This window comes from Megachile rotundata, chromosome 4 (genome assembly GCF_050947335.1).
Source record: "Megachile rotundata isolate GNS110a chromosome 4, iyMegRotu1, whole genome shotgun sequence".
In the NCBI taxonomy this organism is placed as follows: domain Eukaryota; kingdom Metazoa; phylum Arthropoda; class Insecta; order Hymenoptera; family Megachilidae; genus Megachile; species Megachile rotundata.
Window position 1 is genome coordinate 15,944,788 of NC_134986.1, and position 13,253 is coordinate 15,958,040.

At 29.6% G+C, this 13,253-nt stretch overlaps 5 protein-coding genes across 14 annotated transcripts; 4 read left to right on the plus strand and 1 right to left on the minus strand.

The window, feature by feature from the left end:
• Nucleotides 1-19: 19 nt before the first annotated feature.
• On the plus strand, nucleotides 20-2,218 carry LOC100882225 (transcription factor E2F5). The gene is made up of 7 exons (XM_012286844.2): nucleotides 20-233; nucleotides 549-658; nucleotides 747-1,017; nucleotides 1,089-1,309; nucleotides 1,559-1,668; nucleotides 1,741-1,788; nucleotides 1,873-2,218. The coding sequence occupies exons 1-7, from the start codon at nucleotides 126-128 to the stop codon at nucleotides 1,980-1,982; spliced, it is 978 nt and encodes a 325-aa protein (XP_012142234.1). The 5' UTR covers nucleotides 20-125; the 3' UTR covers nucleotides 1,983-2,218.
• A 978-nt stretch (nucleotides 2,219-3,196) lies between these two features.
• On the plus strand, nucleotides 3,197-5,140 carry LOC105662644 (mpv17-like protein). 6 transcript variants are annotated; one of them, XM_012286859.2, is made up of 5 exons: nucleotides 3,696-3,917; nucleotides 4,026-4,069; nucleotides 4,158-4,297; nucleotides 4,371-4,502; nucleotides 4,578-5,140. In XM_012286859.2, exons 1-5 carry the CDS (start codon nucleotides 3,898-3,900, stop codon nucleotides 4,827-4,829), a joined length of 588 nt encoding a protein of 195 aa, XP_012142249.2. In that variant the 5' UTR covers nucleotides 3,696-3,897; the 3' UTR covers nucleotides 4,830-5,140. The 6 variants fall into 6 exon arrangements, with proteins under 6 accessions (XP_012142247.2, XP_012142243.2, XP_012142244.2 ...); XM_012286858.2 differs by having other exon boundaries at nucleotides 3,783-3,826; XM_012286857.2 differs by lacking the exon at nucleotides 3,696-3,917 and adding an exon at nucleotides 3,197-3,472 and having other exon boundaries at nucleotides 4,026-4,297.
• Nucleotides 5,141-5,258: 118 nt separating this feature from the next.
• Nucleotides 5,259-7,099, plus strand: LOC100882334 (uncharacterized). The gene is made up of 4 exons (XM_012286851.2): nucleotides 5,259-5,745; nucleotides 5,907-6,227; nucleotides 6,307-6,534; nucleotides 6,618-7,099. Exons 1-4 carry the CDS (start codon nucleotides 5,557-5,559, stop codon nucleotides 7,062-7,064), a joined length of 1,185 nt encoding a protein of 394 aa, XP_012142241.1. The 5' UTR covers nucleotides 5,259-5,556; the 3' UTR covers nucleotides 7,065-7,099.
• Nucleotides 7,100-7,251: 152 nt separating this feature from the next.
• On the minus strand, nucleotides 7,252-10,015 carry LOC100882442 (uncharacterized). Of its 5 annotated transcripts, none has more exons than XM_076530492.1 (7): nucleotides 9,692-9,811; nucleotides 9,455-9,593; nucleotides 8,435-9,044; nucleotides 8,191-8,349; nucleotides 7,812-8,006; nucleotides 7,458-7,721; nucleotides 7,252-7,396 (listed from the first exon to the last, which is right to left on the minus strand). In XM_076530492.1, exons 3-7 carry the CDS (start codon nucleotides 9,031-9,033, stop codon nucleotides 7,330-7,332), a joined length of 1,284 nt encoding a protein of 427 aa, XP_076386607.1. In that variant the 5' UTR covers nucleotides 9,034-9,044; nucleotides 9,455-9,593; nucleotides 9,692-9,811; the 3' UTR covers nucleotides 7,252-7,329. The 5 variants fall into 5 exon arrangements, with proteins under 5 accessions (XP_076386607.1, XP_076386606.1, XP_012142238.2 ...); XM_076530491.1 differs by having other exon boundaries at nucleotides 8,435-9,163; XM_012286848.2 differs by lacking the exon at nucleotides 9,455-9,593 and having other exon boundaries at nucleotides 9,692-10,015.
• A 130-nt stretch (nucleotides 10,016-10,145) lies between these two features.
• holn1 (CD2 antigen cytoplasmic tail-binding protein 2 homolog holn1) lies at nucleotides 10,146-12,721 on the plus strand. The gene is made up of 6 exons (XM_003703919.3): nucleotides 10,146-10,564; nucleotides 10,626-10,789; nucleotides 11,390-11,573; nucleotides 11,631-11,812; nucleotides 11,947-12,055; nucleotides 12,136-12,721. Exons 1-6 carry the CDS (start codon nucleotides 10,426-10,428, stop codon nucleotides 12,369-12,371), a joined length of 1,014 nt encoding a protein of 337 aa, XP_003703967.2. The 5' UTR covers nucleotides 10,146-10,425; the 3' UTR covers nucleotides 12,372-12,721.
• Nucleotides 12,722-13,253: the final 532 nt, after the last annotated feature.

The window sequence follows — 13,253 nt, forward strand, 5'->3', positions numbered from 1 at the left end:
CGTCGACACTAGAGACGCGCTCATATTTAAATACCTCTTGCGCATTAACTGGGATGGCGTCCGTGGTGTTGCGGCAATTTCGAAGAGAATAGTGAGTTTTGAAAATTTTGACAACGACCTCGAGAATGGCAGATAATCAACAAAGTAGATTTGAAAAATCACTAGGCCTATTAACGACACGTTTTGTCACGTTATTGCAAAAAGCGAAGGACGGTGTTCTCGATTTAAAAGTAGTAAGTGCTTTCATAAACGATCAGATATAAAAAGTTAACCTACCTGCTAGGTTAAGTTATCGCGGGCGTACACGCCATTTCTTGCTTGCGGGAATTTTAAAATAAGTATGACCGAAATCAATATTCCAAATTTCCAATCAATACATTTTAAAAAAAAACTATTGCTATCTTACTAATTATCTTGATTTAACGTTGTATAACTGGTATGTTATAATTTTCAGTATTTGAACTTGTGATCCTACATAACCTAAAAGAATAGAACGATAACTTAATTGTATTTGATAATGTATTGATAATAACCTTTTTATATTTTAGGCTGCTGATATTTTAGAAGTACGACAAAAAAGACGTATTTATGACATTACCAATGTTCTTGAAGGTATTGGGCTCATAGAAAAGAAAAGTAAAAATAGTATCCAATGGAAGTATGTTTATCTTCTACTCATAATAATGTAGTAATTTAAATATTCATCTTTATATTTTTTATATAATATATTTTAATTGGATCATTAGAGGAGCTGGTCCAGGTTGCAACACTCAAGAAGTTGGCGAAAAATTAACTGACTTAAAAGATGAAATCAGAAAGTTAGAGGATCATGAACAATTATTAGATATGCATACTCAATGGATTCAACAGAGTATAAAAAATATAGAAAATGATTTAATTAATAGAAAATATGCATATATTACATATGAAGATGTCAAGGAAAATTTTCCTGATGACTTTGTATTAGGAATTCAAGCTCCTCCTGACACAGAATTAAGTGTACCACACGTAATGCAGGTATTATATCCTTTTTAGGAAACTGTGTCATATTTTAAATATACAGTTTTATTATTTGTTTTTACCATTAGCCCTCTGAAGATGAAGACAAAGAAATAAATTATGAAATGTTTTTGAAGAGTAGTTCAGGGGAAATTAAAGTGTACATGATCCAACCAGAATTAGCTAAAACGTACGATAATAAAATATTAGAGATGAGGTTACAAGAAGAAACAAAGGGTATAAAAAGAGTGAAAGAAGAAGAAGAGAAGAAGGAAGAAAGTAATATTAAACCAAAGAGGAGAGTTGGAAGGTACATATCAATTTTAAAAAATGGGAAGTAATTTGCTCTATTCGCATCAAAAATAGTAAAATTATATTTTTGATCTGCACAGAGCATAAAGTAATTGATCTAAATAGGGGAAAAGTAGATATTGAGGGAAAATCTATTTTTTTGGTATAGATCACACAGTACAGTTGTATCTTTAACTTACTTTAGTAAATTGTACAAATTTATCAGAGCTTAATAATAATAGTTCATGAAATATTCGTTAAATTGTAGGCCTCCAAAGGGAGCTAGTAAACCTGACCCTGTTTTATCTGATGAGGATGAGGAAGACGATGCTGAGTTAATAGAAGCAAAAATAGTACTTCGTGACGTCAGCACATCAGGTATGTTCAGATTTTTAGAGTATTAATATGGTAAATATAATGTTTCATTGAACCTATATTTTACAATTTTAGATATTGCTCAAAAAGACTTTGAATTACTTGACCAATTTTATTCAGATAGTAAGTAAAAATATTGCTAATAGTAAAATTTATGGTATCTCATTCAACTTTGCTTATTATAAAATGTATAAATTTTCTTTACAGTTTATGGTCCATTAGTAAGATTAAGTCCACCACCCAGTGATAAAGATTATCACTTTAACCTTAGTGAAAATGAAGGAATATGTGATTTGTTCGATATTGCAGCAAAATGAGTGATAAGTTGTATAGTTTAAAAAATTGGGTGGTTATAATTCAGACTGTGCCAATCCTATGCAAAATTGCAAAACTATTGACAATTTCTAAAGGTTGTTCTGTGTATATAATTTTAAAGAATGGATGTGGATAATAATCATTGAATACAGACAGTATTTTTTTATTATTAGAAATAGAAAAATAACACAGAATTGTAGAAAAAATGTTTATAACAGTAAATTTTGTTGACTCTAAATTTTAACAAAAGTTTATAATCTGTAGTATACAATTTATTTCTATAAATTTGCTTGCAAACATTATCTTTGTATACGTACAAAATAAGCAAATATTTTTATGAATTATGTATTATAAACAAATTAGCATTAATTCATTAGCACTGTTTAATTAAACTATGTAATCTTTTATAAATGGGTTTAGACAAAAATTGTTTGAAACAGTATAAAAATGCATATCTGTATAATTGAGTGCACTTGATCTTTTACAATTTATATAATATCACAAAAATTTATAGAAGATGGATTTGATAATTTTGATAACATATTTTCTGTTATGTGTTACATGTTATATGTTTGTTACCACAGTGAAAAACATCAATTAAGTTTGTGAATATTATTTAAATACAATGAAATTAAATAAACAAAGTCAAAAATATCAAGAAAATATACTTTATAAGTAATTTTAATTCAAAGTACTGCACTGCACAACTCTTAAAAAAGATAATGAATGTTTTATTTCAAACCTTTTCATATCCTCTTTAATCTAAGCTAATTAAATATTCACTTACACTATTTCAGATTCACTGATATTAAACATGGTCGATTTAATACTATAATGTGCTATCCAGGGCTGATGTCAATACGATTATTTTTTACAGTAATGCGGAAGGCTTCCTTGCGAAAAATGGCGATGTAGGAGAAAAGGACCCCACCACTCGTTATTTTTGGTTGGTAAATTTTCGAATATAAAAATTATAAAACTTTTGAAATTTACACTTTTATAAATTTAAAAATTTGAGAATTTAAAAGTTTAAAAATTTAAAAATTCGAAAATTTCAAGTTTCCACATTAGATTATCCAAAGTTGAAGGCAAGTGGTGGGAGGCACCTCCCCTGAACTACTTCTTATTCAAAGAAAGGCTACATTCACTCGGGTGTACTTAACCTCACTTAACCAGACAATGTCTAGTCTAGTTACTTATATGATATATCAAACTCAAAAAACTACTTTAGAAATACACGAAATTACCAAGGACAGATAAGAATGGATCGAGTAGTTTCGTCACCGTTAGAACTTTTGCGCGTGTCGCATATAAGTTTCGCTTCAGCCATTGCCAGTATACGCGTGTTTCCGTAGTAGTGAATCATTTCCAGATGTGTCAACCTTACTTGACCATTGTTTCTTACAAATCCGCGGTACAGCGAGTTTCCTCGCGTCACATTCGAACAAACCGCGGTAACACGATCGACAATTCGTCTCTTTACCAAAAAAAGGTATGATGTGCAAACAAAAACGCGAAATGAAAAATAAAGATTCATTACTTTTTTCTTTTTGAAAGTGTCATATTATCCTGCCTCGATAACTGTCATTTTTCGTAACTTATCAGTGTCATTTAAATTCACGCAATGACTTAAAGAATCAAATCAATGACAATTACAATTGACACAGGTTCGAGTATACATATTTCATGTCTCTATACATATAGAAAAAACGACTTCTCTATTTCTGAAACATCGATTGCGCGCTCTCTGTCTCTTGTTTGGCGCGCAACATCGTTCGTTCTGAAACCATTTGTCACGTGCTGCGAGGAAAGAAAACATGAAGCTTACAAAATGTTTCCACATAAAGTAATACAAATATAAATTATCCAATGATGTAGTAAATATGAACGATACATTAATTAATAACACTAATCTCGATGTTTCAATCCATATTAAAGTTTGTTTAATTCATTTATGCTTTCATTATTAGACTACAAATGCATAGTTATGATTTATAATTTGTAATAAATATTGTGTATTAATAATGCATTTATTTGTATTTCAGTGATAAGAGCAAAAATGCGTGTTTTTTTTGGAAAATTTCGCGAGGTAACGCAAAAGTATCCCATTGTAAGAGGAATGGCTTCTTACACTATTATATGGCCTACAGGATCATTAATACAACAAAAAATTATAGGAAACGACGAATTAAATTATATGCAAGCATTGAGATTTAGTTTGTATGGTGGCTTTTTTGTGGCACCAACGCTATACTGTTGGTTAAGATGTTCTTCATATTTTTGGCCAAAGTCAGATTTGAAATCTGCAATTACCAAAGTATATCAGAATTTGAAGTAATCATGGTATCTACTTAAGATATAATATTAACATTTAATATTTTATGTTACAGGCTTTGGTAGAACAAGTTACGTATAGTCCTGCAGCAATGTGCTGTTTCTTCTTTGGCATAAACCTTCTTGAATTGAAACCAGTATCAGAATGTGTTGAAGAAGTGAAACGAAAATTTTGGCCCACTTATAAGGTAGTTATTTAATAAATGCAAAATATTGTTGCAAATATAAATGACCAAATTATTTAAATCAGAACTTATTTTTAGGTTGGTGTTTGTGTGTGGCCTGTTTTACAAACAATTAACTTTTTTTTCATCCCAGAACATAATCGTGTAGTTTATGTAAGTTTTTGCAGTTTAGTTTGGACATCTTTCCTTGCATATATGAAAGCACTGGAAGCTAAGAAAAAAGACCAAGATACAGAAACTAATAATCGTATTCAAATGCTTGATAATGTTAAGACTAAGTCTGTTAATGAAACACAAAGTGAAAGTAAAAGAGTAACTGTTATACGATGAAGATTTATAATCGAAATTTTATTAGCTAATTTAATTTATATATATATGTACAAAATTGACTACACTGCACAGCAAGGAGAATCACATTCTCTGTGACATAGTTCAAAATAAATTAAAAAATTGAAATATAGAGATATATGTGTGAATTATATGTCTGTATTATAGTGAATAGGATGTGAAATTTATGGCTACATAACCATGAAAGTATGTACAATATATTTTTGTTGCTAAGTTTGTAAGCCATATTTATTGTGATTTTATTGTTGACAATAACTAATATTTATTGTTAATAAAAGTATATTATTATTAAACGTTATTGTTTCTTATTAAAACCTTTACAGTTTACATAATTATTTTGTATGAATTTAAATGAATTTTATTTACGATTTACTTATCAATAGTTGTTAATTAGGAACTTGCTGTATCGATTGTGTTTAATAAATTCAATATGGCTCCGCGGAGCATCAAGAGTTCAAATCAGTGTGAGCTGTCAAACGTAAATCCATGTATTTAATTAAAGTGTTTCCATAGAAAATGTTGATTCATGTTACATATTTGTACATATGTGTATGAAATGTGAAAAGTAATCCAACTACGTAAAACTAAAAACCGTAAAATGACATGAGGTTATGAATATAATATTTGTATATATATAAACATATATACAGTGATTTGGAATTTCGGAAAATAATATCTTTTTCAATTATTAATTTCCTAATGCTAAAATATGACACGTTCTTCGGTATCTGCACAATGTGATTTAGTTGCCACTTACATGGATGGAGTTCATGTTAAAATTGCTGAAGCTTACAAACCTCCAAGAAAAGTATGTTTACCAGCTGCATATAATAACAAGTTACCAGATGTATCAAAATTAACTTATGATTTTAGTTTGGAACGATCTGTACTTGAAAAGGTTTGTTATAATTTTATATCAATTGATAATACATGAATGCATTTTACAAACAATTGTGTTCTGTAAGAACATAGTTACCATTATAATACTTCTTATTTATATATTAGAAACTTATTGGAACACAAATTTATATTTTATGTTTAAATTAAACCAATTTATAGATGACAGAATGGCGTAACATTAGACAGGCAAATAACAAAGCAAAGAATGCAAGGTTAGATGAGAAGAGAAAGAAAGAAAAGAAAGAATCTTCACCTCCACCACCACCACCATTGCCTGACACTATAAATCAGTTACCTGTAAATGCACCTGTGCCTAAAGCTACAATTCTTACACCACAGCCTTTATCTCCACCAGCTAATGATTTCCAAGATCATGTGAAAACAAATGGTCTTGATTTTGCTGATTTTGATAATGACACAAGCAGTCCGTTTGACAATATGGAATTAAAAACAATTAATGATATGGAAGAACTTGCTCAGGTTTGATAGTATATCTTACATCTACAATAACTAAATACTAGGTGGGAATTTTAATTGTGTTTACTGAATTTATTTTTAGGTATTACAACCTAGATCTCAATGGGTACCACCAGCAAAATTAGAAAGTATATTGAATGAATTAACTATTGATGATAAGTCAGAAGCTAATATAGAAGAAAAAAATGATAATAATAAAAGTGAAACAAATGGTCAAGAAGAAGTAAATGAGCAAGAAAATGCTAAACATCGTAGTGTATCTGCAGTTGTGCAAGAACTTCAAAAAGATTTAGAAAGACTAGTTGTAGAGGTAATAATATCAAATATTCTTTAGAACAAAGACTTTATCTTTAAAGGTGAACTTGAGTTTAAAATTCATTATACACATGACAGGATTGGAAACCGTGGTCAAATCTAGAAAGGCCTGATACTAGTTCCCAAGACACATTAAAGCATAAAGAGCCAGTAATAAAAAATCAAGTTTTTGTAAATTTACTGCTGGATTTATCAGAGGAAGATAAAAAATTAGCTCGACATTTAAGTGATATGGGATTTCCGTTATCAAGAGCTGCTCGTGCTATACGCGATTTAGGTGGTAAGGATAACAAAAAGGTTGTAGAATACTTGTTGGCTGTACAGTCCTTAGAAGAAATGGGAATTTCTGGAGAGGATGCTGAAAAGGCTCTTACTCTTACGGAATACAACCAAGAAAAAGCCAAAGTTTATTATGAAAATTTATGTACTCTAAGAGACTTAGGTTTCTCTGAAGAAGAGGCATCTGCTGCACTCTTAAAATGTAATATCGATCGTGATAGAGCTTTAGATTTCCTCATAGCTTAAGTGCAAAATTATATTAAAAATAATGGAAAACATAATTTGAATGAATTTTTTTACTTAATGTAAAATGCTTTAAAATTAGATAAATATATTATTTTTAGAATAGATGTTTCAGTAAAATGACTATTTTTCAAAATCGTTTTATATTAATAGCTGCTAAGATACGTTCAAGATGTTGTGAAACATAAAATTTAATATAATTCGCAAAAATTAAACTCTTTTATTTTTATATTCCTATTTACACAATTATTTACTGAACAAGGTACTATTAATTTATACAATGCCAGTTATGACTGATCATCATATTGGAATGTTTAGAAAATTCAGATGCACATCTGTAAAATTAAAATAAATTTTTGATATTATTTATTAATATATAGACAATATTTATCTTACCTTTTACAGCAACACAATGCAACGGTTGTTATAGACTCTGTACAATAGCTTATGCCAACAATAATCCAAGCTTCTGTAAAGATTGGCTGCTGACATAGAGTATTAACGCAAATACTAGTTGGTCCATTCATTAATAAATTGTGAAAACCATAATTTATAGAATACATTGTAAAATCAGGTTGATAACAATTATTTATATCAATCGGTTCATATTGAATATTTACATTTATAGGTGATGTAGAAATGTTAAGTGTATGTTTATACCTAAAATTAAGTATCACAGATTCGTAATATCAAAGTGTCTAAGAATACATTTATTAAATAGACTTTAAATTGTAAGAAAGTGGTAACTACCTTCCAGTATAAACTTTTCTCAAGGCCAATTCCCACAAGGAAATAACTGTGTTTTCATAAGTTTTGTAAACTTTTAAGAGTTGACGTGGTAATTCAATTATAAAATCAGAATCCTTCCCATTTATTGCATTTATTTTTATGTTCAATTTTATATTTCTACGTAATACATTGTTTTCACAATGTGTTTTAAAGCATCTGTGATTGTATATATGTATGTACTTATAAATACATAAATTTCTTGTTATTAAAGATTAAATAAATCATGAGACTATATTGTAAAGGTACTTATCTTAAAGTATTTAAATATATTTTAATATTTATCCTGAATTAAATTGTTATTTAATTTTAGCTTATGTCGTATATTTAAATATAAACTTACCCATATCCTAAAATATTTCTTTGTTCATACATGAATGAGTCTTGAGCTTGAGAAGTTAATTGATAGAGAAGTGGATAAGACAAATAATTTAAATACACATTTGCATCAAACCTAATACACGGTGATGATAAAAAGCCATTTAATGGTAAATACCGAAGCCTATATAAAAATTATTTTTCATTAAATAGTAGCAATTAGTAGTATTTACTATATTCATAAATTTTTGTATATTTAATATAATAACCTGTTGGAACATACAGAAATTACTGATAACTGTGGTGATAAAGTAAGTCTATTAGGTAGTTCTCTCAAATAATTATTATCTGCAATTAACTCTTTTAATTTGGGCAAGGAACCTATCCACTCTGGTAGTACAACAAATTTGTTTCCAGCAATAGATAAAATTTCCAAATTATGCATTTCATTCATTTCTATAAAAATAATATAGAGAATCACATTGAATGCAATAGTGAACATAACACTTTTTGACTTACCAGCTGGTAACTTATCTATAAAATTTTCATTTAATAACAGAGATTTCAAATTAACTAAACTTGCTATACAAGAAGGTATCCTATTTAATTCATTAGCGCTTAAATCAAGCACTGTCAACTGACTCATTCGACAAAGTTCTGAAGGAATTTCTTTGATCATATTTCCATACAAATATAAATTAGTAACATTGAAGAGTTCCATAATCCATGGAGGTAACACAGAAAGTTTATTCCATTTTAAATATATCTCCTGAATATGACTTCCATAGATCCTTATAGCTTCAGGGAATTCCACCAGACCTCGACAGTTCCAATGTAATATTATCTTGTTTTTGATTTCGTTCACCATTTCTGCAGAATCTGAGTCCATTTTTAAACAAGTTTAATCAAAATTGTTTTCATATATAAAATCGAACAAATAGATTCTGAATTTCTGAGGTTGGCAATCAACCTTCAATGTATACTCAAAATAACTTGGCCTGCTTGAAAGATTTGTATTAATAACCTGTTATACAGCAACATTATTTTATATTGTACTTTATAGTAACTGTTTTGTGTACTAGCAACGTTGTTGCAATAGACATATTTAAAAAACAAATATTAATAAACAATAGTTATATTATAATAGTAAACATTAAGTACTTATACTCTTAAGTCTGAATACATAAATCATGTATATATACAAAACTTTAACTTGTTCAACAATGTATTTAATGATTTAATTCATTAATTGAAATAGTTTACACAATACTACACATATATGTACTTACTATTTTTTTTAACAACACATAACAAAGTGAATAGTACATATACAATTATGTTTTTTCATACATTTTGTTTCATTATATTTTATAACATACACAGCTAAATGAATTTATCACGAGCATCATTAACATTATATACATATAACTGCAATGAAGATAACTATAGAGCTTAAAATATATTTTTATTATTCCATGTATTAAAATAGAATTATATTTATACTTTTTTTCATTTATAAATCTTACCGATACGTTGTATTCTTTAATAATCGATACATGCTGCAAGTTAGACAGCAGCATCATGACGTATGGCAGACATATGTATACAAAATCAGCTGATGTAAAGTTGCATCTTTGACTATAGTATAGTATAACATACATTGTATGTGCATTGGCGAACATGGTACATTTTCCTTGGGTTGTAAAGAGAGAAGGTCTCATTATTCCGTGGTACATTTTCAAATTTGAGAATCTTAGAAGTTTATCAATTTGAATATTTTTAATATTTGAGAATCTGGTGATTTGAAAATTTCAAGTTTATATATTCGATGCCTATAAGCCGAAAACAAATAAGATGCTTCTCCCCACTACTTGTGCACAACTAAAAGAAACCTACATTGCCCTAAGTTGTACAATTTTTACGTACGTATAACGTCAGAATAATTTAATTCCACTCCATTCTACCAGGCGACGCTTGTGGACAGCAATGTCACCTGCTACTGTGCTTCAGTTCTAACCTAATTCGAAACGCGAAAAAACGTTTTGTACATAACAAAATCAGTTCGAATGTGTTTCTTTAAAAATCAGTTTACCTTGCAATTATTAAGTTTGCTACTGTACGATAAATAGTGCACTGATTCGTAAAAAATTATATTTTAATCGATACACTTGTGTTGTTTTGGTTACGCGTGAAAGTAAACCTCGATAGGTTCCAATAAAAAGGATATTTTCATCGTGTTGATATTTTAAAATATAAAAAAATGTTTAAACGCAAATTTGATGAGCTGGAAGACAGCAGTAACAATAAACCAGTAATAAAAAATTCTTTAGATTCAGACGAAGAAGATGATGATGCCAATGAAGATAATTATAATGTAATGAGTGATAATGAATTTGAAGGTATGTAAAAATAAATAAAATGTTTAGCTTGTTGTCAAGTGTTCATAATGTTAATGTACAGGTGTTGAGGATGGTCCAACTGCTCCAGAAGCATCTGTGGGCTTTACAGCATTTAATATGAAAGAAGAATTAGAAGAAGGACATTTTGATAAAGAGGGTCATTATCTTTGGAACAAAGAGAAAGAAATTAGAGATAATTGGTTAGATAATATTGATTGGATGCAGGTTTGTAAAATTAAACAATGAGATGATTTTTTCTCTGTAATGTTTATAAGTAAAATTAATATCCTATTAAGTTCAAAGTAGAATGTCAATTCTTGTTCTTGAATAATTAAAATTGATAGATGGATGTTTATGTTTACAATAAACCTTTGTTTTTGTGCACTCCATTTATCTGAACAAATTAATGCTCAGTTTAATTATAGAAACTTATGAATTTTCATTATTTGAACACGGTGAAGTGTTGAATCTAGTTATATAATCATATGTTTATATAATGAATGTTGTTAAACATTTGTTTGTGAATAAATTATACAGATGTAATTAATTCCAGTTATATGAACAGCAGCTGCAATTATATGAATTAGTGAACAGTAATAGGAGGGGAGTTAGCGGATTCATATCATTCACATATCTTATTATGCAAACTTTTGTGTCCCCCAACTGGTTTAGATAAATGGAGCTTTAATGTATATTCTTTGCTTAAGAACTTTTGCATATTGAAATATCAGAATATGTTTTCATACAGCAAACAAATAGAATTATCTGTAAGCCTGCCTTATTTACTCAGTGATGCAAAACATTATTAAGGCATACTCTTGATAGATCAAACCCAGTGCTACAGCAAGTGTAAAGAAGGCAAGTGAAGGCAATGAAAAGCCTGGACTGGCGGATAGTGATAGTGACGATGATGGTCCAGATATTATGTTTAATCCACTTCAGATTTACAAACAGATATTGGAGTATTTAAAACCAGGAGAAACAGTTTCTAAAGCTTTATGTAGGCTTGGTAAGTATTTCAAGAAAATTCAGCTTGAAAGGACATCTATTAAACAGTATTTTACAGGTAAAGGGAAAAAAAGGTTAACTACAGCGGAAAGGTGGAAACGGAAACAAGAAAAGAAACCTATTGAAGATGATCAAAATTCTATTGATATAACAAAATTAACAGAATTAGCAAATGAGTTGCTAACTCGTACTGGAAATATGGATATATACCAAGAAAGTTATGAACAAATTAGGAAAAAGGTAATATATCTGAAAAAAAATGACAGCATCACATATGTCTTTGATTACTTATGTAGGATCATAATTTTTATGATGAAAAGATGAACTGGTGGGAAACTTATTTATGAGGTAACTAAACCAGACATTTTTTATAGATTGAAATGGGTGAAAAACATGCTCATCCTTCAAAGCAAGAAGCAGAATTAGATATGTACGCAGATGATTTTGATGTCAAAGAAAAAGCAAAATTGGATGAAAGTGAAAGTAATTATTATTTTCATGTTGTCATATATTGTTTATATATAATTACGTATGTATTGTTTTATTCTTGCATTGTTCTATAGGTAATGTTAACGAAACCGAAAATTCTGCGAAAGATGAGGACAAAGTGAACGAAGTAACGTGGGAATTCAAATGGTCGCAAAATGAAAGCGCGGAAATTTACGGTCCACATTCGACCGAACAAATGTACGCGTGGGCGAAAGAAGGATACTTTAAAAACGGAGCTTGGGTTCGAAGAACAGGCCAGACCAGCCAATTTTACAACGCTACCAGAGTGGACTTTGAACTCTATCTGTGATGTTTCGCTCTCGCATAATCATTTAATAGGAGAGCTAGGACTGTCAACTTTTGAATGAAAATTGCTGAATTAGCACTTCGTTTTATTTTAACGTAATTGGAAACAACGTATAATCTAACAATAATTAAACCAATATCGTGTTAAATATGTACAATACCGTTATAACGTTTAACAAGCAAACATTTTGGTATATGAAACAATAACACAATAAATGTCGAAAATAACAAATTCTCTCGTTGCATTATCAGTAACAATACTGAATAATAATTCATTCCATATGCGTCAAATGTATAAACAGACAATTGTCCGTTCATAATACATATCGCACAAATAAAAATATTTACGGAATACTCTTCTCTATCTCACTTCTTTTTGTGTGAAGTCAAGATCCAAATTTAAAAGATCTCCACCTTGGACGATATATTTCAGACGTTTTTATGGCCGCCTTACTAAAGACCATCATCCGGCATGGCACTTAAACGAGGGAAAAAACCAAACTTACGCTTTAGGGACTTCCTGTGCATATCAATCAGGGACGAGGGTGGCGGAATTTATGCCCCTTTTCACGTGGTATTTTTAAACAGGATTTCATCCCTAAAGTAAATCTATTTGTACCTCGCATAAAAACCTATTGACTACCCTTGTTTATTCAGTGGTGCATAACCTGATGTCCTTTCGTTTTTCTTCTTCGACTACTCGTAAACTCTAGAAGATCCTTTGTACAAAATCAGAGAACGCTATTTTTAGTAGAACAGAAGAATGTTACGTTGGAAAGGAAGCGGATAAGATTATTTTACACGCAGGACATAGGACACGTAAATCAGGACGCTAAACATAGTCCACAAACGTACACAGCGAAGCGGGAAAAAATAAAGGACGTTT